Here is a 26,446-nt window from a genome sequence, read left to right as displayed (position 1 = left end):
AAACACCTAATTGAAACGCCTTCCTAGCCTAGCGCTAATCTCGCGATAGCTGCTGACGAGATCAAAAGCGGAAGTAAATAGTCGGCTTTGGCACGTTAGCTACCGGGGGGCGTAAATAAAGTAATACATTCCGCGTGCAAATCACCTGAATTTTTAACTGGTTAATTTTATTGATATTAAGGCCGAGTTTGTGAAAACTGTTGACATTTCGGCGCAAGGCAGACGCGGGTCCGATACAATCAGGTTACGGGTGTCCGATAGCACGTTTTGCGGCCTGGCACTTGTGCTGCTAACGCAGTCAGCATTGTTGCTGCTAAGTTAAGCTAACGGCGCGTGTAGCATTTTAGAAACTAAAGACTCAAGTTGCGACTTACTACAGCAAATGTCCATTATTTCTCGTAGCACATAATCTACTTCGGCACTTGTGGAAAGAAAGTTCGGTTTGCATCTAAAATGATCATTGAAAATCTGGATGCTTTGAAAGCATGGCTCTCTAACACACTCGAGCCCATGTAAGTAGAAACGGCAGCTGTTAGCCACAACTCATTTCACACTGCAGCATCACTTAATATGAATGAGTTTGTCCAACAAACACGCACACTTACTTAGTAGCAAAATATGACTGTCTTTGTAGTTAATTTTGATCAAATGTCCATATCACGCCTAAGGTTCTGCTGCAATTCATAAACTGTTTTCATTTTGTAGCTGCGATGCAGACCCATCAGCACTCGCCAAGTATGTTGTTGCCCTGGTAAAAAAAGACAAAACGGAGAAAGAACTGAAAGCTTTGTGTATCGACCAGTTGGATGTGTTTCTCCAGAAAGGTATCATATAAATCTCACAGTAATAATTTGATTTGTCTTCTTGTCAGGCTTGGAATATATTTTCAATTGAGTATTTTGTTGTTGACTCAAATGCACTTCCAGAAACTCAGCAATTTGTGGACAAGCTGTTTGAAGCTATAGACAGCAAAAGCTATCTGCCTCAGACGGAACCACTACCCACTTTGGTCAAGGTTGAGAAAGATGATCCTAAAAAAGACGAGGTAATATTGTTTCAATTAAAGTATGTAAATTGTTCCCAATTGTGAAAAGAAGGAAGAGGCAGACCAGACACATCACATTCTTACCTAATATAGCATATCTATAGACTCAACCAACTGTTAAAATGTGTATTTCAGCAACTACAGGAACAATTTTTGTCTCACGTAGTTCTGTCACAATTTTTTTTAGCACAATATATTTTCCAAGAAACTATTGTCATAAACGGAGATAGTATTGTTTTTATTACACCTCAGAAGTAATTAAAAAGAAGGGCTGCTTTCTGTAGGAGTCTGCCAATGGGTTGTGGAAAGTGCCGGAGATGAGCCCTCCACCTGTCAGTCACATATATTCGCTTTGATCAACTACTGCCCTAATGTTTATTACTGAGATTATGGTTAATAAACAGTTATTTTTCCTTTGTGTCTGTTGGCCACTTAAAATACACAGCAACTCAAAGTGAGAGCTAATGTTTTAAACATTGTCAGAGTCAAGCCAGCTGTTTAGCGTCTCACCTCGTGGGCTAGCGACCTAAATAAATAGTTCCCTTTGCCTTAAGTGTGTTTGTTTTGCGGATCTATATGCCGCACATGGAGCAAAGCTGTGGTGCATTGGGCGGCGATAATGCCACTCCACCGGCCCACCAGGGGCTAATGACAGTCATCCCTCTCGCCGTTAGCTCGCTGCGTGAGCTGAGTGCTGGCTCACCATATTGGCAATTTATCGTCTCTGGAAACTCCCATCATGTCCATTTTCTTTTAAGTAGGAACAATCATTATTATGACAGCACGAGTGTAATGTCCATATTCCTTTTTAATTGTTTAGGCCAATCGAGAAGAACGTGACAAAAAGTTTTCTCGAAGAGTGAATAACAGCCCTCCTCCCTCCAGTTCCCGCTACAGTAGAGATGGCAGGTGTGTGCACCAAAAGATTATTTCATATGCAATGTTTGTTGTGTTGAACTGGCTGTCACATGTTGTTCGAATTATTAGGAGAGTAGATGATCGTAAAAGAGATGACCGTTCCAGGAAAAGGGATTATGACCGCAACCCGCCCAGAAGGGATTCTTACCGTGATCGATACAATCGGAGGAGGGGTCGCAGTCGTAGTTATAGTCGCAGCCGCAGCAGGAGTTGGAGCAAGGATCGTACTCGAGACCGGGATCGAGACCGCGACCGGGATAGAGAACGGGACAGAGAACGTGATCGGGACAGACCACGAAGCGGGAGTCCTTCTCACAGCAGAACTCATTCGAGAAGCAGGAGTAGAGGTAACAACTTGATTTTTGTACTGTAACTGCAGATGATTGAAAAAAAATGCATTAAATGTAAGCATTACGAGTTTGTTTCAGTCTTGATAGCGGTTCAGTCTGGCCCGATTAGAAAGAATGACCATGGATACCCAGCTCTTTTTCATAAGGACTTAAAATATCTAGCAGCATGCTATCAAATCTTTTTTTTTTTTTAATGGTGAAAAAAGACAACATTTTTTGGATCAAGGAATAAATACATAATCAAAACACAGAATTGTGGTTAAAATTTCGTGTGAACTAAGAATTAAACAGATTCATCATTTCTGCCATCAAACTCAAACCTCTGGCGACCGCCATTTTAGGCAGTGTCACCCCCTCTTGGGTTATTGAAATTAAATTCACGACTGCATTCATCAATGTCGCAAATGTCACATGACCCTGAAATCAGGTTAGCAGACTCCCTCTGTATGCTGCTGGTGATGACGAGATAGTTTGAATAACATTTTGCATCTATGCAAATCAGTCACTTTTTGGCCAAATTAGTTTTGAATTCAAAATGGGAATCACCATTGCTGCTTTTTCATACTACTTGAATGTTGGCAGCTAGATCATTCCACACATCCACCATCCACACACATGTAATTTCTGAATATTACCCAGCAATACTTCTACTCTGTTACAATTAACTAAATGTTGTGCGGTGCTTTTATTTTTCAGTTATTACATATTTATCAACTATTTTGTGTGTGAGACAATGACCTCCACATTGGGCGGTCTTTGCAATAATCCAATTTAAGCGCTAATGACGTCTTAAGTCTACTTCACTTATCAAATGACACAAAGCCACAACCTCACACAAGATTGGGCTTCCTGAACACAGGTATTCACACTAGATAAGCCTGCCCCCCTGACCAGCTTGCATACCTGGCGGCCAAGTTGGGAAAATTTCATGGTAACTGTGCATACTCGTTTGTACATTTAGACCAGGGGTCGGGAACCCTTTAGGCTGAGAGAGGGGTCGGTAACCTTTTAGGCTGAGAGGGCGATAAACGGCAAATATTTTAAAATGTAATTCCAAAAGTCATACAATATTTTTATAGGTAAATGCAAGTGTATTAGTGCATTTTATGTAAGACCAACACTTTAAGAGTACAATAAGTCTCTAAATTCATTTAATTAACATTATGATGTTGCTAACCAATGATCACAAAAATACTTCTTACCATTAATGGGACTTCTTTGCTGGTGGCTTTGTCTTTTGTTTCATACCTCATTAAATTAAACTTCATGCAGCCTTTGAGACTTCCATCCGTTATTTGTGATCGTAGGTTGGTCCTAATGTTTTTTTTTAAATATGAGAAAAATGTCATCTGCATAGGTAGAACCAAACATTGTCAGTACAGCAATACTTACATGGCGCAGTGTGTGGTATATGACGGGAATTGCGTTATGAGTTTTCACAATCAGCTGGTCTGCAGGTTTCATTTTTTTTTTTCATTTCGCCCTACTAATATGAGCCCACCAACAATGCCTGCTGAAGGAGGCATGTCTTTATGTAAAAAAAATTCCCGTGGTGAGCGGCGCATAAGCACGCTGCCATTATAAAACACGAGTGTACTCCTTTAAGAGCAGAGGGGGGTGGTGCAAGGTAAACTAGGAAGAAGAGTGTGTGGGTGTGCAGTAGGTTGTTGTTAGACAAAGTTACGTGTGCTGCAAAAATGTTAAAAACAAAAAGACGTCAGGGTGAATTTTTGAGGATTTTTTTGGGGGTGGCATGCCATCACACGATCGACCAAAACTGCCTTGCGATCGACTGGAATTTCGCGTTTGACAGATTGAGCACCCCTGCTCTATACAGTATGTCGTTATGAGGGCTCTGCGAGCCATACGCAACCACCAAAAGAGCCACATATGGCTTGTGAGCCATAGGTTCCCGACGCCTGATTTAGACAAACACAACAGCTTTCATGTTTGAGTATTTGTCTTGCATTGTCTGCCAAAATGTGGATATTTCAGCTTTACTCGGTACTTATAATAATTTCACAATATACATTTTACTCTTAAGCAATTTTTTGGAGGGCTACTTTTGACTTTTACTTTACTTGAGTCACATTATTGCAAGTAACATGACTTTAACTTGAGAGGAATGTTTGGCAACTCTACCCAGCTCTGGAGCGGAAATCCTCAATTGTTAGTCTTTGGGCTTTGATGATGCGCACCCGATTTGGCTTTTTCTTTTTTTTTCTTTGCTAAATTGGTCCATGTTGCGCCTTTATGTAATATCGTACGCACTGTATGCCGATCTGGCTTTTATTGGGGTGGGGGGGGGTGGTACGCGATGCACTGAAGTTGCAATAGGTGAAGCGCGAAGTAGAGAGGGATTACTGTTTAATCTTAAATTTGAACATCCTCTTTCTGAACGCTGTAAAGTTTTTCTGCATGACGAAAATGTATTTGGCCTTAGTGTACTCTTCTGAGTTTTCCAAATTGCCTAATGTGTTAAAACTCCTACAAAGTTTTTTTTTTTTGGGTCACCTTTTTCATGCCTTTGGTATTTGCATGTCTCATTTTAGCAAGCTAAGGTTCTACACAATATAAATCAGAATACCGTTTTTTGATCCGTAGTGGCACATAATTCTTGCCCTTCCAAAATGTTGAGTTTATTTCCCTTTTAACTTGCTTGCTTGTCACACTCTGTTTAAAGAACGGGATCCTGGAAAGTTGAAGTACGATCACGATCGAGTGGACAGGTTGGAAGGGGCTGATGGTTTCACCACAGCTGTCCTGGTTTCCACTGCAACCACCTCCCATTTTCCTGTGCCAACACTGAGCAGCACCATTACAGTCATTGCACCCACTCATCATCACAGCAACAACACAACTGAAAGCTGGTCAGATTTCCACCCAGAGCTCCCTGTAGATCGTGGTCCTTTCAGAGGGCCCCTTCCTCAACCCAGGAAACGGTGCCGTGACTATGATGGTGAGGAAAACAGAAAAATAGACACGATGAGCTTTTTGCAGTCACTAAACTCATTTAGACATTATAATGTCATGTCTGTCCTTCAGAGAAAGGCTTCTGCATGAGAGGAGACATGTGCCCTTTCGACCATGGAAGTGACCCAGTTGTAGTGGAGGATGTGGGATTGCCCAATATGCTCCCCTTCCAACCTCCACCCATCCCAGGTGTGGATGGCCCTCCGCCCCCAGGCCTTCCACCTCCACCACTACTGAACCCCCCACCTGTGAATCTGGGGCCTCCTGTGCCTCCACCAGGCACTCTACCACCAAGCCTTCCGCCAGTTGCAGGTAAGAATTGAAATAATTTCTACTTTATTGTAATACAAACCCAATTTCAATGAAGTTGGGCTGTTGTTTGTTAAACTCTATCCATCCATTTCCTGAGCCGCTTATCCTCACAAGGGTCGCGGGAATACTGGAGCCTATCCCAACTATCAACAGGCTGGAGGGAGGGCACAGCCTTAACTGGATGCCAGCCAATCGCAAGGCACATGGAGACAGACAACAGTCACACTCACATCTAGGGGCAATTTAAAATCTCAAATTAATGTTGCATGTTTTTGGGATGTGGGAGGAAACTGGAGTGCCTAGAGAAAACCCACGCAGGCACGGGGATCACATGCAAACTCCTGCCTTACTGCAACAAGCAGGGGCGTCCATAAAAAAGATATTGCTTTGATGAGCATATGCTACATGTTCCTCCAAAAGGTGTATGCAACTTCAAACATTAATGGTGACTTCACAGATGCATGAGTTACCCATGCAATTGACCCCTCCGTGCATATTGTGCAATCCGCGTCACTGACCACTCAGAGGCCAGAGATCTGCATAAACCAAAGCCCGTTTTTGCTCCTGCCATTTTCTCAGACAACATTGCATGGTCCAGTATAGGTTTAGTTAGCGTTTTATCCCGTATTTGGGTTATTTAACAAAAAATATGGTTAAGAGGTGTAGTCACGGACTTTGTAATAGTGACGACAGGTATCCTGAAAGGCTAGTTGGTGGAGTTCGATTCGTGCCCTTTCCAAAACCGAAGACCCAGTACGAAAAATGCCTTCGATGGATCAAACTTTGTGGAAGACCGCATCATCAACTAAATCCATCTAATATCAACCGGAACACATATGTTTGCACGAAGGTATGCCCTATATTTGATTTTCAATACATGTCTCATATAAATGAATTCGAAGTTCTTCGCGAGCATAACACTGCTGAGTGTGAACGATTGACACACTTATTCTTTGTTGAGCGATATTTAGCGATGATCGGACTCCACAAACATATTGATTTCTTGCTGGCTCGCGGCCGAAAGTTAACCAGACTGTGTTTGCACGAAGATATGCCCTAAATTTGATTTTTAATACACGTCTCGTATAAATGAATGAGACGTTTTCCGCTAGCATAACACCGCTACGTGTGAACGATTGACACACTTATTCTTTGTTGAGCGATATTTAGCGATGATCGGACTGCACAAACGTATTGATTTCTTGCTGGCTCGCGGCCGAAGCTTAACCAGACTGTGTTTGCACGAAGATATGCCCTAAATTTGATTTTTAATACACGTCTCGTATAAATGAATGAGACGTTCTCCGCTAGCATAGCATTGCTACGTGTGAATGATTGAATGAAATCAGAAGCATGGCGTCTCTCTGTTAATAATGTATTGTATTTAGAATCTATAATATATCGTTGATTTGAATAAAATCAGAAGCATGGAGTCTGTCTCAGTTCAGAATGTATTGTATTGTATTGTATTTGCCATTTTTACTGTTTGTCTGACATAGGCGCACGTGGCGTTACGTCACTTCAGGAGGCATGGTTAAGTGCCCTGTATGGAGGGGTCAATTGGCACTAACACAGCACCATAGTGTCACAAATGCTCGTTTTTTTAACTTTGGATTCATAACATTTCATATGTGTTTTTTTTTCTTCCTGCTTTGGCCTGGAGGACATGATGTCCATAATTTAAAAAAACAAATTGAAATGTGGACTCGTCAGACCACAGAAGACTTTTCCACTTTGCATCAGTCCATCTTAGATAGAGGTGCGTGTCGCCCCATCTTTGCTTGTGAATGACTGAGCAATTCAGGAAAACTCCTATTTTCAATTAGCCTGTTCACCTGTTGGATGGTCCAACCACGTGTTTGATCAACATTCCTCAACTTTCTCATTCAATTTTGCCGCTTGTCACAGCTTTTTTAGAACGTGTTCCAGCTATAAAATTCCAAGTTAATGAATTTTTGCTAAAAACAATAGTCTATCAGTTTGATCATTAATAATTGTCTTTGTAGTGTATTCAATTATGCGGGAGGTTGAAGATTGTTTGAAAGTCATTGTGTGGTGTTTTTCTTTAACACAACATCCCAACTTTATTGGAATTGAGTTTGTAAGAAAATGTACAACATTCTGGAGAATAGGCACTTGTTTTTTGAGTAAAATTTTGACACAAAATATTTTGAAGTTTTGTAAAGGCTGATGCACTACTGTTCAATGCTATTTTTGCTTAACTTTACTGACTCTTAATAACATTTATAAATATGGAATTAATCACACCTGTTATTGGTATTTAGTTTTTTTCTTCCTTTTCAGGACCACCGCCACCTCTTCCTCCACTTCAACCATCTGGAATGGATGCACCTCCAAATTCCATTACGAGTGCTGTTCCCACTATTGTCACTTCTGGCATGCGCTCTTCAATGCCCCAAATGCCTACACCACTTTTCCCTCCAGGTTATTGTAGCAGTGTGACTTTTGTTGTTCTCTAGTAATTGAATACAATTGAAAGCAAATTAGACAATTATTTGTTACACCATTCCTTGCTATACTCTACCTGCCAGATACCTATGAGACTGATGTGTACAACCCTGAGGCTCCCAGTATCACTAGTAGCTCCAGGCCAGTGTACCGCCACCGCGTCAATGCCCAGAGGCCCAACCTGATCGGCCTCACTATGGGGGATGTGGATGAGCTACAGAAAGGTAGGCCTTATTTAATTATTTATTTGCTAACATTAAAGCTGGTTTATTAGGGAGCAATATGCAATACACCAGTATCAGAACTACCTTTGGGATCATTGAAGAATACCATATATTTGAGAGGTTTTTGAGTTGTTTTTTTTAATACATTTGCATGTGGTAAAATAGCTGTTGTATACTTTTCCATGTTCCCGCCATTTATAATAACTACTAGATAAAGTGTGCCTTGCCTTTGTAATAGTTAAATCCTTTCGAGTAGCATTATCAGGACTAGTCAGTTTAGACATTGTCCTTCCCTAGACAAGGTTCCAAACAGCAGTATGAGAATTGTTATGGATTCTGGCTTGAGGAAGAGACCTGCTGGTTCACATGATGGAGGCATTCTCCACAAGAAACCATGGTTTGACAGGTGGGGCAGTTACTGGACTATTGTGATAAATCTTAAAAATTGATGAACCAAGAAGTCTTGCATAGAACATGCTTTTCTTTTCTCAGGCCCAATTATAACAAACCCAACCACCTGGGCTATATTAGAAGAGGTCCCTTTAACTCTCCTAACACCAAGCTGCTGGTCCGGCAAATTCCCTCTGATCTCAACAACATCAGCAAACTCAATGACCATTTTAGCAAGTTTGGAACCATCGTCAACCTGCAGGTAGGTAATATTTTAACTGCTGTCGTCTTGCTTGTTGCTGTAGTTTGTCCCCTCTCTGGTACAAAGGTAAGATATTCTGTCCATGATACATAACAAGCTTATTTGTAAGACTATGTGCGTGTACATGTGTTTGACAAAATCTGATATTTCCATGTCAGGTCCCTTTACAGTGTATAATTAAATCTTGGCACATTGGAGTATAGGCTGGACATTTGATTAAGTATGAGGAGAATTAACAACAAGATGGCCAGGAAAACTAGAGTTCCTTACTGAAACTTTTCTCATACTAGTACAAGCCAAATGAAACTAAATTTACATATAGCTGACTGAAAACACAGTGGTGTATATGCATCTATCAGCACAGTTATTTTGATCGGGAACCTCCATCCAATCACTTTCCACATCTCTGTAGAGTTGCAAGTGAGGGATAAGTCTCCCCAAGAAATTAGTGATTTTGGGGGTGGCAGAGCACTCTTTTCAGAATAATGCCATATCAGAGATGCATGCAGTTGCAGTACTCTCATTTTTAAGAATTCTTTAGCAAGCAAATTAGTTGGCATTCAATTAATAGTGCCCTCTATGTACTTCTTATGTCAATTATCAGTGGCTTGATTTGATGTGTAGTTAGACATTATTTAAAGGGAACAAGTTTTTCCAAACCAACCTTTTCGAGTATTTGTATTATAAAGTTGTCCCTGTGGTGCATCAGTAAACATGAAATATGGATTAAAATATCATAATTTCCTGCGTATCATGCGTAGCATTTATCTAAATATTTTCAAAAAGTCAATAGAGCGCATTATATTTAGGTATTGATTAAAAATTAAAAGAAAATAACATTATAGTCGTATACAAGTACATAGGGTGGTAAAAATGTATATATTTACATTTCAGTATGATACTCATTGTCCCATTTTACACATTTACCAGTATTACGGTAATGTTCGCCGCTAACCTGAGATTCCTGATCTGCTCGCGGGAGTATGCCATTTTATGATAGTTCGCAAGGCACATTTGTTGCTACTGCACCAAACATCAGAAATGGCTGCCTGTGAGTTTGTTTTAATTCAAACTAAGACAAAAAATGTCGACTACAAGGGATAGTTATGCAGCCGCTTTTGAAAGAAAATTCATCACTGCTGCCGAAGAAGTAGGAAACCGCAAAGCAGTGCGGCGTTTCAAAGTGGCTGAATTGAATGTGAGATTGTTGAGGAAGAAAATAATCCATCTAAACGCATATGGAAGAGTTTTCAATTACAGGGACCAATACAAACGTGTCCTGTGGCCTGTCACAAGATATATATTACTGCTACATCAGCACATGCATAAAATTTTTTATTCATAATTGTTTTAGAGGCAATATTTTTGGAAAACAATACAAGTATAAACCTAGCAAAATAGGAATAGAGATAATTCCCAATATTTTGAGCATATGGATAGCAGCAAATTGGTGGTGTGCATTTTACACTTGTTGAAGGGTCCCAAAATATGGAACCTAAAACTCATTATGTAGGTCAGGGTGCTCAGCACATCGACAACAGTTTTCGACTGATCGATGGTGTGACTGCATGCCCAAGAAATAAAAAGGCAGCTTATCATTCATCCGGGCCTTTTCTGATGTTTCACTGCTCATGTGCAGGTAATGGGTGTTCTAGCGAGCAAGTTAGTAAGTTGACCCCTTATTTACCGTACTTTCTACGTGGTCACAAAATACTTGCGTCCCCCTGGATACATTGCGGGAGGTTAGCTGCTTCAAAGGTAGATCTTGTGGCAAAAATGTGTGGGCACCCCTGATGTAGGTGATTGGTTGAGAGGGTTTCGTACTAAAAAAAGTAACAAAAAAAAAAACAATACAGTGGACCCCTGCATATTCACGATTTGTGGATTTTTTTTTTTTAACCTATCCTTCACTATATACTTCCTGAAATATTTAACTCATCATTTTTCGCACTTAATATCCTTCCAAAGATGTTATTGTCCTGCAAATTTCACCAGATGTTGGGAACCACCCAAGTAATCCATACAAAGAAAGTAGAACAAATGTGATCAGAATATGAATTGTGTAAATGTAATATGACACGGAAAAGTATTGAAGAGATGAACAAAGGGAGTTACAAAAGGCATGGAAGCCAAAGACCCCTAAGATCTATCTATAATCAAACAAAAATCCAAACACCTTTCAGTGCAAATGAAAGATGCTGTTTCCGTTCTAAATGATGGCCTACAAAAAGGCTTACTTGCCAAGGTGTGCGTCAAGACACATCTCATGATGGGTAAAAGCAGAGAGGTTTATCAACATCATCGGAAGCTAATTGTTGCAAAACATAATGATGGCATTGGTTGCAGCTGCATATCTAAGCTTGTGAGTGTTCCAGTGAGCACGCCTGGAGCCGGAATGTGTAAGTGGAAAGCCAATGATACCCACCATAAATTTTCCTCAATCAGATATACCTCACAAGATTTCTGACAGAGGAGTGCGAAGAGTAATCAGATGAGTGGTCTAAAAACAAAGGACCACCTGTGGAGAGTATCAAAAAGACCTGGAAATAGCAGGTATTGTTACAAGAAAAACAGTGAGTAGAGCACTCCGTCGCCATGGGCTCTCTGGCTGCTCACCACGCAAGATTCCATTGCTGGAAAGAAAGCATGTCAAACCTAGTTTAAAGTTTGCTCAACATCATTTGGACAAGCCAGTTAAAAACTGGGGGGATGTAGTTTGGTCTGTTGAGAGCAAAGTTACTGTTAAAACGTGTCCTCCATTGACATGGACTGAAAGGCCAATCCCCGAGAATGAAGCCATTCCTCCTGAAGAAATATAAAAAAAAACATAGATTACAGTTGAAAAAAAAATATACCAAAACAAATATTTATTTCTCGATATGTGTCCTGTTGTCTGATGAAACTAAAGTGGAGTTGTTTGGCCATAATGGCCAACGTTATGTCTGGAGGAAAAAGAGGGAAGCCTGTTGACCTGAGAACACTATACTAACTGGAAAGTATGGAGGCGGCAGGATCACGTTGTGGGCCTGGTTTGCTGCAGCAGGAACTGGAGCTCTTCATAAAATAGAAGGTATCATGAAGAAAGAACATTACATGGAGATATAAAGGCAACATCTGAGGGCATCACCCAGGAAGCTAAAACTTGTGTGCAAATGTATTCCAAATGGACAATGACCCTAACCTTCTCTAAGAAAATCTCCCTGTCATTGTTGTGGCATTGAATAAAATAAATTTTGGTGATCCTGACTGACCTGAAACAAGAGAGCATGAGTCTGATTAGACTTCAGACAGTGAGAAAAAAATGTTTTGCACAGTATATGTAAACTTGCCGCTTCTACTGTATGTGCGAGTCCTGGAATTGGACTTTTACACTGTCACAGTAAGTCACAAAAAAGGAGGGGGTAAGAATCCCACGCAAGAAAGCAAGGAAAGAAAGGAGACTTAGACTGACAACCAAGTTGAACTTCCTCTCGGCAATGAAAATCCAGATTGCTGATAAAAAAATCACAAGATAAAGATCATCCGACACTTATCCATAATTATCTTGTAGTGGATGCACACGTTCATGCGAGAACTGGGACAACCACGCCATCGTCTCAGGGAAGATGTGTATGTGTTGTACACACAGAAACTTTGGGCCAGTATTTCTGAGCTCTATCCACTCATGAAACTGATTTACAAAATGATAATTTTTGAGGATCCAAAACACAGTCTCCGTGCGTACAAAAACTGAAAACAAAAAAGAAAACACTGGATATTGTCCTCAATTATTCATGGGAATTGTCTGTTCGCGATTAGGGTCGGTCAGTATTCTCCCTCAAATACTGGTGGTCCACTGTAAAGGTTCATTTTCTAAACTAAACTGCCATTAAGGTATGCTTTTGCAATTTTTGATGATTTTCAGCAATATTTTCACAACTACTGAAGTGTCATCTCCAATGTTACCATGTTTTAAAATAGTGTTTTTTTTTTTTTTCAAAGGTGGCCTACCAGAATGACCCAGAGGGTGCACTGATACAGTTTGCATCCCCGGATGAAGCCAAGCGTGCCATACAAAGCACAGAGGCTGTCCTCAACAACCGCTTTATCAGAGTGCATTGGTTCCGGGAGAATGGAGGTGATGGACCAGGACAGATTCTGTCTCATGTACAGCAGTTGCAGTCACAGCCAGCCATGGTAAAATGTTCTTTTTGATCTCTGGTAGAATAACATAGCAACAGACTGGGAAAAACTTCACACCCTACGTAAAGTGTAATCCAAACACATTGTTCTGGCATTGTTTAATTTGGAAAACTCAAAATAGTTCATTTTGGATGATTTACACAATTTCCTTTTGGACAAAAAGTAAGGCACTGACTAATACATTTTTAAGCAACAACATACGTGGGGAAAGAACTCTCTTTTTTTTTTTTTTTTTTTGCATTTATTTAAATCTGTCTCGAACATTCACAGCCCTTAGCAACATCGCTGAAGCAGTCTGTCAAAGATCGCCTTGGGCCTCTTCTCACTGTAAATTCTGAGTCTTCACAGGACTCCAGCATAACTTCTCAGGTGTGTGTAGGAGTACTTGTCAAAAGTATAGTACTTATAATAACGTGTTACCTTTCCTTCCTTCCACAACTCATTCAGAACACTGCAAAAGTCTCAGTGAAGGATCGTTTGGGTTTCACTGCCAAACCTGCTCCTGTTGAGAAGGTAAGTGTTAGCCAATCAGATCCTTTTTTTCCGTCATACATTGTTTAAAGGTTTTTTGTGTTCACATTTTACACAATTGCAGGTGTTTTCAACGTCTGCGGGCCTCTCAAAGACTGTATATAATCCTGCAGCCTTAAAAGCTGTCCAGAAAACCACAGATGACTCTCTAAAGAAGAAACAGGTGAGAGGAGAAATGGTGGTATTAGAATAAGAATCCTCTCTGTTTGCCAAGTCGGTTACAAATACAGAATAAATTTGTCTCTGGTAGTTGGAGACGATCTACTATGACAGTAGACGTGTATTTTGACAAAAAATACTTTGAAGACATAAAAACGCACAACAAAGAGTAACTTAGTCTCGAGCAATTTAATGGCAAGAGGGAAGAAACTGCCCGAAAGTGTGCTTGTTTTAGTTTGCATTGATTGTTAGCGCCTATCTGAAGGAAGGACCTGGAAGAGGTGCTGACCAGGATGTGGAGGAGTTTGCATGGTCTGGCACCATGCAAGCCCTCGATGGCAGGTAGGGGTATTGACAATTTTTCTGGCAGTCCTCATTGTCTGTTGCAGTCGGACCCTCACTATTTGCAGAGGATTGGGAGGCGGGACAGTGAAGAGCGAAAAGGCGTGGCTAATTGATGCCCATTATAATTGCATTTGAAAAAAAACTTAAAAAAAAAAAAACACAATTTTTGAATAAGTGGTGATAACGGCCACAAGTGTTTTTGGGGTTGGTTTTCCCCCCAAAAGAAAACTTAAAAAAAAAAAAATTTATTTCAAAATAAATTCCTTGAAGAAGTGTATCCACAAGTGACAAGTATGCAGGGGTCCACTGTAGGTAATAATTTTCTAGGCCACCGTTAGCGTTATGCACAGTTGGAACCTAGCCAGCCTGACATCAGAGGCCTGTCACAGTAAAACAGTGATGGGCACAGTGGTTCTTTTGAATGTACTGATTCAGTTTTTGAAAAAGATTGCTTCAAAATGTGTTCAATCCCTTTTCTCACAAAATCATTCAAGTGCCACCTCATTCACTTAATAATGCATCCCTGAGGTTCATATTCAATCTACACATTCACCGAAGTACTATGCATTGTTTTTCATGTATTATAAACTAGGAAAGATGCAAGGGCATTGTTAACCCGGGCCACGACCAATCCGGTATGGTAGTTGAATGGTCATATTTGTTTGGCACAGTTTTACGCGGGATGCCCTTCTTGACGCAACCGTCTGCATTTATCCGGGCTTAGGACCATCCTACAGATATCACTGGCTAGTGCCCCCGTAGAGCTGCATTATTATTTGTTAAAAAATTTTGCAATAAAAACCAAGGTTTGCCCCAATATGAGGATTAATTGTGATTAAGTGTCAGGATTGCAATATTGATCAAAGCAATGATGATTATTTTGCCCATAATCAAGCAGCCCTCGTTTGAACGTTGATGCCTTCTATTATAGGAACCTAAAAATTTTGCTTAAAATAAGGATTACAAATGTATTACACATTGTTGAAAAATGTTAAAAAAAACTTCTAAAAGATGACAGGAAAATCTGTTGTACTTAAACACAACTGAACTGTGAATGCCCTTTAAGTCACTGTAAGAGTAACCACAGTTTGAAGGTGTACAGTAATTATGATTTACTTTTGTTTTGCATACTCGCACCGAACATTTGAGAACCATTGTTGTAGGGCAAAGAAATGAAGGAAATTTCATTTGCTGCAGTCATTTTCAGCACAGAAGTTGTCATTTTTATCCACTATTTGATGATGTCCCATAAATGCTTTTACAGGAAGCCCTTCGGCTACAACAGGATGTACGGAAGAAGAAGCAGGAAATACTGGAGAAGCATATTGAAACACAGAAGGTAATCTGATCTGAAAGATTGGACTGAAGCAGGCTAAGAAAAGCGACGTGTGTATCTTTTTCAGTCATTATTTAATAGTGACTAAAACAAGTTGACTATAATATTGATTGCAGTACAGTTATTGACACAAGTACAGAGTTTCATTTCGTCTAATATTAGAATTATCCACAATTACCGAACGCTTATGTTGCAGGGTTCGCACGCGGCCCTAAAAGTCCCTAAAAACCCCTAATTTTTCGAAGGTGCATTTAGGGGCTCCTAAAAGTCCTTAAAATCCGCAAAAAACGGTCAAGCCCCTAAAAAGGCCTTAAAAAAATCAAAGGGAGGACCTCTACCGCCAAAATTCTCCCTAAAAAATAAATTAATCTTTTATTTAAAAAAAAAAATAGCGATCCGTCTGGCGTCCAAAACAGCCGGAAATTGTCAGCGGAAGTCACCGTGTTGACAACTAGTCGCCATCTTGTCGATATTCCATTGTTTGTTTCCGTGAGTAGGCATTTCACTTCGTCTTCGTTACGACGTAGCGTAGTTCTTTTATCGATCCAACTTATATCACGGGGGAGTGCATTTTTCAAGAAGCTTGGGTTGAAAGTAAGGAGTTTGGGAGCTGGGTTCGTCGAGATCCAAAAGATCGGCACATGTTTTACTGCCATCTGTGCAAGCAGAGTTACCAGCTTGAAAAGATGGGCGTCAAAGCGCTGGAGTCGCACCGGGAAAAACAGGAGACACGCTGATTTGGCGAAGACTCTCTCATCTTCCGTTGGTATGAATCTGTTTCTAAAAATATCAAGATAGTGAAGCATCAACTTCAGGCAGTGGTACTAGCAGTGCATGCGCACTAGGGATCGCAAAAAAAACTGTTACTTTCATAACCGGTTTTAACCGAAGAGCTGTAGCAAAAAAAAAACTGTACCATAGTGGTGTTTTGCATAATTCACCCGCGGGACCTCAAGTTGGGGTGCGTGGTTCCGCACGGACTGTTTTTGTTGTTGCTCTTCCGGAGTGACAAGTTCACAGAGTTCCCCCCGTTACGCGAGTAGTGTTTTGAAAGCTGCCAATAAAACAAGTTTTGATCCTGTGTCCGACACTCCGCCTCCGACTCCTTTTCTCCGGCGCTACACCGTCGATCGTTAATTCGCTCCGCGGTAATGGGGTAGTTTGTATACAATATTGACAAACAAGCTTGTTGAATGTGGCTTTCAACAACGCACTCGTGTAAGTTACATTTTTTTTTTTTTTTTTTGTAAAAATGTTTTAATGTTAACATTCTTCTTTCGGACTTTCTGAAAGGGCATGAAAGTATACCGAGCGTTTCCTCGATGCCATGTTTGATGTTTTTTTTATTTAACTGAATGTTCTTTTGAGTCCAACTTTGCTCTAACAGCGAAACTTGAAAAAAGTGGAAATGATGTTGAAAAAATAGTGCAATGTGGAGTACCGGAACTGGAAGAAATGATTGGAAATTTTAACCGATTTTGAAAGTCGGATTACGGTTTCGGTTTCCAAAAACCGAAAACCGGTTATAACCGGTTATTTGTAACCGGTTGCGATCCCTAATGCGCACCTACAGTTGTCCAGCCAGAAGTCAGGCTTTATGAACGTAGTTCAATACACGAAGATGGACTCGTTAAAGGCAGAGATCGTGTGGACTTTAAAAGTGATCTGCAGCCATTACAGTTACAAATCTTGTGAAAATAATTCGAAAGTGTTTGCGGTCATGTTCCCAGACAGTGACATTACTAAAAACTACCACTCTGGGGAAAGGAAGACTTCGTACCTGGCTACATTTGGCTTCGCTGCCCACTTTTCATCTCTACTGCCACAAAGCCAAAAAAGCCAGAATACAGACTGACATATCTACGCTTATTGAGAAGGCTGACAGGCTGTGTGAGGAGGTAGAAGAAAAGAGGAATCTGAGGTTTATCACTGAGGCCAATGCACTCAGAGGCAGAGCAAAGGACAAGAGAGCCACTTTGGCACCTCTGCAGCAACAAATAGAGGAGGCACTGGGTAGGCTCAAGGAGCTAGAGTAGGGGTGCTGAGACAGACATCAGTAGAAAACATTTGTGTATATAGTTGCAATTGTAGTTAGAATCTGTTTTTCTGTATACTGTTATCTGAAGACGTTGACAATGGTCATATCAATGACAACTACCACAAGGGGCGACAGGTGATCACTGTCACAGGTACTGAGATACTGGAACATTTTATGAACCAAGAACGGTTGATCGCACCATTGGGAGAGTCTTTTTTCCTTACTCTTGATTTCCCACAATGGCCCCAAATTTTTCGTGTCGGCCCTAAATTTTTTTCCGTGTCAGCCCTAAATTTTTTGTGTCAGCCCCTATAAGAATGCTCCTAAAAAGCCGTTAAATTTTTTTGGGTCAGACTGAGTATGAACCCTGTGTTGTCACTAGCTCTTCAGTGTTATGTTAGTTGTGAATGTTTACAAGCTTGTAGTTTTTTTTTTTTTTGTTTTTTTTTTAATCTTGACGACGGATAAAAATGAATTAGCAATCTTGTTCCGCTTGTGCCCCTGCTTTCCACAGCTCCTGATCTCCAAACTTGAGAAGAACAAAACGATGAAAGCTGAGGATAAAGCCAAGATCATGGAAACCTTGGACACTTTAACCAAGAGCATCACCAAATTACAAGAAGAGATAAAAGTCATCTCAAACAGCAGCAACAATTTATTGCACACAGTCAAGAGCAAGGCCCAAGTAATAGTGCATGCTGAGCACACACATTCTTTGTGATTGTAGTCACCTTTTTATAGGGTGGGGGGATTTGTATGTTGTTTTCATTTTGATTCAGTGAATCCCCAGGTGTTGCTGGGAATATGTTGCTCACTCACCAGCAATAAGTGAAAATCGGCTTTAAAGAGAAACCATATAAACTTTTTTTCAATTATTTTACCCTCCCCACCCACTTTTAAACTAAAATATATTGAAACACCCTTTTGAAAATGAACCTTTCTAGATGTTCCATAGTCGTACAACCAAAGACATTTTGTATTTCAATCCCCAAATGTTCACTCTCTGTACATCAGTTTCGACAAAATTTCTGCAGCTTAATTCTAACATATAAGTAAAGGTGTAAACAGTTGAAACTTACCTTGCTAACTGCACACTGGAGTGATAAATGTTTTGGAAGCGAAGCACAGCTAACTCACAACTGAGCAGTATAGCCAAACAAAATTACATTCCTTTGTACTTGGGGAAGGGGGGGGGGAATCTTGCACTAGAAAGTATCACAAGGCTCTGTTTAAATCCCAACCCCCAAATCGGGAACATTCTAATGGTAATGAAAAAGCCGTATCTCGACAATTCGGCATCATATTGTTATAATAATGCATATGTTTTTAGTACTTAAAACATTTCATTTTTCTAGAAACAAAACACAGACATGTGCTTTGTCTGTCTTTAATTACATGTTCAATGTCTTCCTGCAGACTTGGAACAATGTACTAAGAAATAACGAATCTTGTACATTAACCAATGTTGTGTCTTAATTGACTTCCTAAAAAAATTACTTAAAACTTGATTTCTCCCCCCCCCTCAGGCTCAGAAGGAACTTCTTGATACAGAGCTGGACCTGTACAAGAAGACTCAAGCTGGAGAGGACACTGCTTTGTTGAAGATTAAGTATACGCAGCTGCAGATAGAGGTAAAGTACAGTATCATTAGAGTGGTACCTCTACTTAGGAAATTAATTTGTTCTGGAAGTCTATTCGTAGCGTGAATTTTTTTTGTACGTAGAAGCATTTTTTTACATGCAATTTGCCTAATCTGTACCAAGACCCTCCCCTAAAAACCAACTAAACATTCAAAGTACATGATGTAAAGAATAATAAAGATTGTTAATTTACCCTTGGCATTGGGGGACTATGTGAAGAGAAGGGTGAGTGAGAAGGAAAAGGTATCCCGGGGGACAGAGGAGGAGGCAAACATTTGACAGCTGAGAAAATACGTACAAATGTACGCATCTTTAACTTTTGCAGAATTTTGCATTACTAGACACATTCGTAAGTCAAGGTACCACTGCATTTTCATTCGTAAAACATTCCCAGGGAGGGATGCCTCAATCCAATTGTCAAATTTTCTTCCGATATCATACCGATATTCCAGCCTTGAATTTTGACTGATACCGTGCTGACGTCACTGCGGGTATCCATACAGTACTTATTTTGTAGTACGGAGTGTTAGAAAAGGTTTGATCAAGGGCTATTATTCAAATGGACAATAATCAGCAACAGTAGGTATGCAAAAAACTGACTTATTTATTGTTAACCAATGTTACATAAACTAAAAAATGTTGTACAGTACAATTTAATGAAATTAAAAAATGGATTTAAAAAATCCTGAAAAATAACCCACAATACAGTAACAAAAATATGTCTAAAATGCAAAATAAGCAGTTTAATTTTAACCATATGCTACATTTGAAAAATATTACATAAAATAAAATGAAAGAACGTGAAAAATAGTCTTAATAAATAATGAATACAAATGATATTTAAGCTTTTTTCAGTTTGGGGTGGGAGCATTTTCTTCCTTCACATACACACAATACACTTGAACATCTTGATGCAACTGAGGTTTAGTTTTTTTGATAATCGGTGCTCCTGTGGAGCACTTATTGTCCTTTAAAGGAAGACTCCCCAAAATTCATTTGTACAATAATATTATTGTGACATATTTTGGACATTAATTGAAAAAAAATGAACAATTCTGAAATCCAAGCAAAATGTGCCAGCTTTGACAGCCAGACCTGGAAGAAACATCCTTGACCCCCCCGCTGACGTCACTAGTGCTTAGCATTACAGACCATTTGTTCTAGCTAAGCCAAGATGCCAACATGTTCTGCACCAAACTGCAACAAAACTGAGAAAACGTACCCAAATTTGTCCTTCTTTAACCTCCCGTGGGGTCAACCTGACAGGATAAAGCTGTGGCTGTCAAAGTTGAGGCTCGTTCATCAGCCGGGAAAATTTGCACACATCTAATCATTACTGGTTATTAGCCGCTTAGTTATAGCCTCTGGTGCTGGTACTGTATAAGCAACGACATACTTTATGAGGTGGCACGGCGGGGCAGCTGTTCAATCCCGGACCTCCGTGTGTGGAGTTTGGATATTCTACCCATGTCTGCGTGTGTCTAACATGCCTCCTGGCCGTTGATAGCTGGGATAGGCTCCAGCTCTCCTGCGACCATCGTGCGGCTAAGAAAATGGATGGATGGATATATACGTGTAAGCACACCACACTTCCAGGTTACTATTTATGGTGTTGCGCGCGTGCAAAGCCCGCCGCCGGTCGATCGAGAGGAGCTGGCTGCTTAAAAAGTACAACTTGTGTAAAAAAAAAAAAAAAAAAGTCTGGCCACGCCTGCTGTATATTCTCTACATCTAAACCAACTCCTCAGAAAAGGATCAAGCAAATCTCCGCGGTCCATATAATGGGACTGTTGTTGTTCGTCGTTAGTGCCACGCCCTTCTCCAATACATCAAGTTCCGCCTGTGTGTATTCTGGCTCAAACGCTTGAACATTGTACATTATTTTTGTTTTGTTTGCTCAATGGCGGGAGTAGTAATAACACGGAGCATCGACTTGCTGTTATACTCGCTTTATTGGCTCTTAGCACGCAATACTTCCTTGTTACTATTTACGGCGATGCGCACGTACAACCAGCACCCCCCACCCCCGCCGCTGGTCGATTGTGAGAGCCTGGCTGCTTGAAAAGTAGAACTTGGGGTTAAAAAAAAAAGTATGGCCACACCTGCTGTATATTCTCTACATCTAAACCAACTCCTCAGAAAAGCATCAAACAAATCTCCGCGGTCCATATAATGGGACTGTTATTGTTCGTCTTTGTGCCATGCCTCATCTCCAACTCGTCAAGTTCCGCCTGTGTGTATTCTGGCTCAAGCGCACAGGCTTGAACAATGTACATCATGCTATTTTTGTTTTGTTTGTAATTATTTTTCATGTTCTTGTTTCATTTAATTCAAAGTGCCAGATAGTGGACGTTCTCTGTTCAGTGAAACGTATCCAAGAGCAAATGGGGGGTCAGAACAGGAAGCACTGCAGGCGTGGCAAACTCTGATTGGCTGTCAATTTTCCAGCCAGGCTCAATGGAATGTCTGAGCGAGAGAGGAATTTCGATCATACTTTTCCAATTTAGAGATGTTTCTTGGTGAAATCTGTGGATAATTCCAACATTAAAGGAAACACAGAACCCTCATCTACTAACTTTTAATATGTGCCCCCATTCCTTTAATTTTGAGTCTTCCTTTAGGGGTAGTACTTCACATGCAATGATATGCCCAATTGCAGAAACAAAAAGTAGTCATAATCAAATATTATTATAACTTGTTTTTCACAGTTTATTCAATATATGCCACAGTGCCGTAGTATTGCCTATTTTTATTTGGTTGTACAGCATTTGTGTATCAATATTCATTCTTTTGAGAGAGATAGAGAGAGAGAGAGAGAGAGAATCTAAGCACTCTATGTTGTCAATTTTCGTTAGCTCGTCGGTTTTTCATTCATTGTTTTAATAACTTGGAGCTAGCGATTTTTGTGAATAGAAGAAATAAAGGCTCTGATGTATTTTAATATTAGGTGTAATTATTTTAGGTGAGTTTAATTTTACAGTGAATTTCAACTGGAGTGCAAAGAAATGACTAATGAACAGTCACTCGTACTCCTTGTTACGATGCTAACACTTTGCAACCAGATAGTGTGATCACGTGGGCTCTACATGCCATCTGCGCTGTTCGTTTGCGCAGTAAAGAGGAGTAAACTTGGAGATATCAACTTTCTTTTTGTCTACCCTGTGTTCCTGAGTTTAGGCTGCCAAAAGAGGTCTGCTGTCTCCAGGTCGAGGGCGTGGGATCTCAGCTCGAGGGCGTGGCGCTCCAAGGGCCCGTGGAAGAGGTGCCAGAGGGCGGGGAAGAGGTGTTCCACAGCATGCAGTTGTGGACCATCGACCTCGTGCTTTGGAGATTACTGGTTTCACTGACACGGAACGGGTAGACCTTCTACCACATTTTGCGGTAAGTCTGCTCTTCCTACAATATTCGGATGAATACAGGGGCTTTCCAACAGATGGCAGTCCAATCCACCACTGCACGTTGAGCCCGTTATACATTTAGTGGTGATTTCTTGCCACTGTGTTGCAGCACATTTGTGAGCTGATAGATATCATCAGATTGGTTATGCTGTGGGAAATTACACATTTTCACTTTTCAAATTATTTACTTAGTACAAATGATGTTTCTTTGTCTATGGAAGTGACAGGAAAAATAATGTAATGCTTTCCTACTAGATGACAGAAGGTACAATTAACCCATCAACCAGTTGAAAAACAGCTTTACCGTGTTTCACATGAGCTACGTGGGTAAATTGATCCAAAATCATCATTATTGCAGTGTTCATACTTTTTGTGGCATTTGCGTTAGGTGGTGTGCTGTGAGATTTTTCAAACATATATTTGCCTTGGCTCAATGGTTGGGAAACACTTATCAGAAACAATCACATAATGTTCCTAAACTAAAAAATAAATTGTGTATGTATACTTAAAGAGTTGTATAGAGTGATGTTCCTGTTATTAGACGGATTGTGAAGTGACCAATGTTCCATGTTCACAATTTTGAAGCAATTTGGAGAAATAGAAGATTGCCAGATTGAGGAAAACAGTTTTTCTGCAGTCATCACCTACAGGACAAGAGCAGAAGCAGAACAGGTGAGTTCCCTTCTAATTATCCGAAATGTAAGACAAAAGACTTAAGGGCTCTTCATACTCGTGCGTGCGACGAGCGGGCTGAGGTCGCTGCACCTGGGTGTAGGTTACCTTTATAATACTCCAGCGCAAACCACAAAAGCAGTTTGGGAAATTTTGTGCAGTTCTTCAAGTCAAAGGTGTAGCTAGTCAGGCATGACCATTTCACGGAAACGATCGTTCCGTTACCGTGTCGTTACCCAGCCTGAGAAAACGCGGAACCGAAAGTCTGTTTCTCAGACCTCTGGGCTTACTTTTAATAAAATTCGCCCATGTGTGGAATGTAAAACAAGTTCGTAATGAAATACAAAAATCTGTATAAAACGAACCTACATGAACCCCTTTATTTTTAATGAACGCCCAGCTTTGTCAGTGTGGTTTACAAACAGCACCGGTTTCCGCTTCCGCGCTACGCATGCGTAAGGTCGAGTTATTCATATCCGGGTCACTCAAACGCTAGTCAAACATGTCGGTTGCTAAGCATAAAAGACAAAATGCTCATGCCTGCTAAGGCTTTATTTTGAAGTACATGTAAAAACCGGTTCCCCTGCTGAGCATTATCAATGGGAACCGAAAAATCGTTTCCCAGGACAAAAATCAACAGAACCGAAAGATCGGTTACCATATTTGCCGAAATCCTCATGCCTGCTAGTATTGGCAAGGACGCCAAAGGATGAAGTTTCCTCTGCACTATTTGGTCATTTTTGTTCCATTTTTCCTTTCTGTAACAAGGAACAATGGCAATAGTGCTTGAACAAATGCTCTCAAATGACCAGATGATACATTTACAATGGCGCAAAACCGATCAAGAAGGCAGTAATGTCGGTGGCATGTGGAGCAGAGAGGAACAGTGAGTGCATCATCACAGCATGTGACAAAAAATGACCAATCAGGAGAGATGATGTACGGTGCTTTCTCTGAACTTTTTTTGAAATGTCCACGACAGGCTGCACAGAGGTGCTGCACATGGCAGTGCGTAGGTTACGTGATGCAATATGGGAGTTGTCCGCTGTGGGAGCTGGATTATAATGAGGCCCTCACTGTATTGTTTCTTTGTTTTGGGTGTTATGTTACTCAATGTTTTTCCCCCCCCGCTGACAATGTGTTTTTATTTTGTATGTGTTTGATATGTCAAACTGTAGGCAGCCCTCCATGGCATCAAGTTCAATAACCGTAATTTACACCTGGCCTGGCATAAGCCTGCCATGACGCTAAATGCTGCGGATGCCAATGAGGCAGAGCCAGAGGAGGATGAGGTTTGTGCCATTTCTCTGTCTTGCAATTTAATAGACACTTTTGTGTTGTTGCTTTATACTTGATATGAGTACATCTCAAGAAACTAGAATTAGAAGACGTCATGTATTTCTGTAGTTAAATTCAAAAACTCATTGACTCACTACATGGAGTAAAAATTTAATGATTTTATGTATTTTTATTTTTAGTTTACAGCTACTGATAATCCACATTTTACCATCTTCAAGAAGTTAGCGTTACATGAAAAAACTGTCAAAAAGATTTCATAGTGGAAAGATTTGGCCTCCTGAAAAATATTTTCTCCTGCATCCCAAAAACATTCATGTTGGTTTAATTGAAGGCTCAAAATTGCCCGTGGGTGTGAGTGATTGGTTGTTTCTGTGTGCCCTGCGATTGACTGGCAACCAGTCCAGGGTTTCCCCTGCCTTTCCCCCAGTCAGCTGGGATAGGCCCCAGATTCCCACAACCCCAGTGAGGATAAAGCGATATGAAAAATGTATCGATAAATCTTTATAATTTTTCAGTTTCACTTATGGAACTGTAATGCTGAAATCAATGAATTCTCCTAGAGTTTTGAAATGTATTGAGACATAACTTGAACAGCAAGAAGTCTTAGTGTAAAAGTCGTAGTACCGGCATAGAACACAAGAGAGAGCTGCTACACAAGGCTGCTCTAATTAGAATTTAAATGTGCAGTCAGTGATGCTTGTCCCCCCCCCCCCCCCTCCTTTTCTTATTTTATTTTAAATCTCTTGTATTGGCTCTCATTATGTTGAGCATGCGTATCTTGTGTTTGTATATGTATGCTTACAGCTTCCTTATTATTATTATTTCTCTGTTTCTGTCCAGTTCCCAGAAGAGTCACTGAGCGATGATCCCTTGCTGCAGGACGACGACGAGGAGGAAGACGACAATGAGCCTCGCTCCTGGCGCAGATGAAGATTTCAATGCTGTGCAACGATGACCAGATGTCCAGCAATTTATTTATTTCAATGCCTGTTTATAAATCTGACTAGGCACCTTGGCTTGACTTCACAAAGATGTAACTGGCTGAAAAAACCATGACTTTGATTTTTAATATGTATTCCAGATACATTTTTTTAGAAAAATGCTCTTAATGTAGAATGATGGTGTTCTTTTGTACTATGAATCACGTAAGTAACTATAGTTTGTCTGGACATGTGACAGCTTGCTGAATCATCACTTTGAGAAAACAAATCCTGTATTACTATATAGTTAAATGACAAACCATGAAGGTTTTTCAGATGGTGTTACATTGGTTGAAAGATCATGTAAATATTTTATGTCTGGGTTCATTCGATTTGTATGAAAGCTCATTTCCTGTTATTTTCCTTAATTTTGAATTGTGTAAAAAAAAAATAAATAAATACATTTAAATGGTCAGAATGCACTGCCAAAAACAGGTGGGGAAAAAAACTTGGTGAGACATTGACCATTAAAAAAAAAAAAAAAAAAAAAAAAATCACCTAAAGAGCAAACTTCCTGAACAATTCCCTCATCGAGCAATTGTACAGTACTGTATTGGTAAAGTAACCTGGAATATGACAGTGATTTCACCCCAAGGTAAGGATCGAACATTTCCACAGTAACATATACTTTAGTCCCGAAGTTTATTGAAAATTGTAATGATAGTAATGTGAATCATATCTTTAAAATGTTTATTTTTGTTGCAGGTGATCTTTTTCCAGCTCAAGAAACCTCAAACTTGTTCACTGTTTATACTAATTTAATATATATAAAATTTATTTTTTCATTTGTTGTGTTTTGACTTAACTTTCTGGTACAAAACAAAATGCAAAGAAATCAATCTTTAGCATGTGTGGGCGTCATAGCTTGACGCAGCTGACTGGGCAAGGGGCCAGGTGCACCCTGTATTGGTCGCTGGCCTGTT

The 26,446-nt window shown here is 40.2% G+C and overlaps 1 protein-coding gene across 3 annotated transcripts; it reads left to right on the top strand.

Annotated features, from left to right (window-relative positions):
- Positions 1-41: 41 nt before the first annotated feature.
- Positions 42-26,017, top strand: rbm26 (RNA binding motif protein 26). 3 transcript variants are annotated; one of them, XM_061815109.1, is made up of 23 exons: positions 42-512; positions 706-824; positions 927-1,045; positions 1,866-1,954; positions 2,069-2,310; positions 4,997-5,272; positions 5,359-5,598; positions 7,262-7,357; positions 7,903-8,043; positions 8,151-8,291; positions 8,589-8,697; positions 8,784-8,943; positions 12,925-13,119; positions 13,396-13,494; positions 13,573-13,638; positions 13,721-13,819; positions 15,425-15,499; positions 18,049-18,219; positions 19,061-19,165; positions 22,352-22,555; positions 23,158-23,244; positions 24,423-24,536; positions 25,384-26,017. In XM_061815109.1, the coding sequence occupies exons 1-23, from the start codon at positions 454-456 to the stop codon at positions 25,471-25,473; spliced, it is 3,096 nt and encodes a 1,031-aa protein (XP_061671093.1). In that variant the 5' UTR covers positions 42-453; the 3' UTR covers positions 25,474-26,017. The 3 variants fall into 3 exon arrangements, with proteins under 3 accessions (XP_061671093.1, XP_061671092.1, XP_061671094.1); XM_061815108.1 differs by having other exon boundaries at positions 2,033-2,310; XM_061815110.1 differs by lacking the exon at positions 7,262-7,357 and having other exon boundaries at positions 43-512; positions 2,033-2,310.
- The last annotated feature ends 429 nt before the right edge of the window (positions 26,018-26,446 follow it).

The sequence above is a fragment of the Syngnathoides biaculeatus genome, chromosome 3 (assembly GCF_019802595.1).
Source record: "Syngnathoides biaculeatus isolate LvHL_M chromosome 3, ASM1980259v1, whole genome shotgun sequence".
Classification (NCBI taxonomy): Eukaryota; Metazoa; Chordata; class Actinopteri; order Syngnathiformes; family Syngnathidae; genus Syngnathoides; species Syngnathoides biaculeatus.
Note: the sequence above shows the minus strand (reverse complement) of the source record. Positions and strands in the feature narration are given on the sequence as shown.

What these genes read in the sequence shown, in the direction of transcription:
- rbm26 (XM_061815108.1), top strand. Translation starts at nt 454, where the DNA reads ATGATCATTGAAAATCTGGATGCTTTGAAAGCATGGCTCTCTAACACA. An exon ending in TCAGTCCATCTTAGATAGAG is followed by an intron (nt 7,358 to 7,902) that starts GTGCGTGTCGCC and finishes CTTCCTTTTCAG; the next exon opens with GACCACCGCCACCTCTTCCT. An exon ending in TGCAGTCACAGCCAGCCATG is followed by an intron (nt 13,120 to 13,395) that starts GTAAAATGTTCT and finishes GAACATTCACAG; the next exon opens with CCCTTAGCAACATCGCTGAA.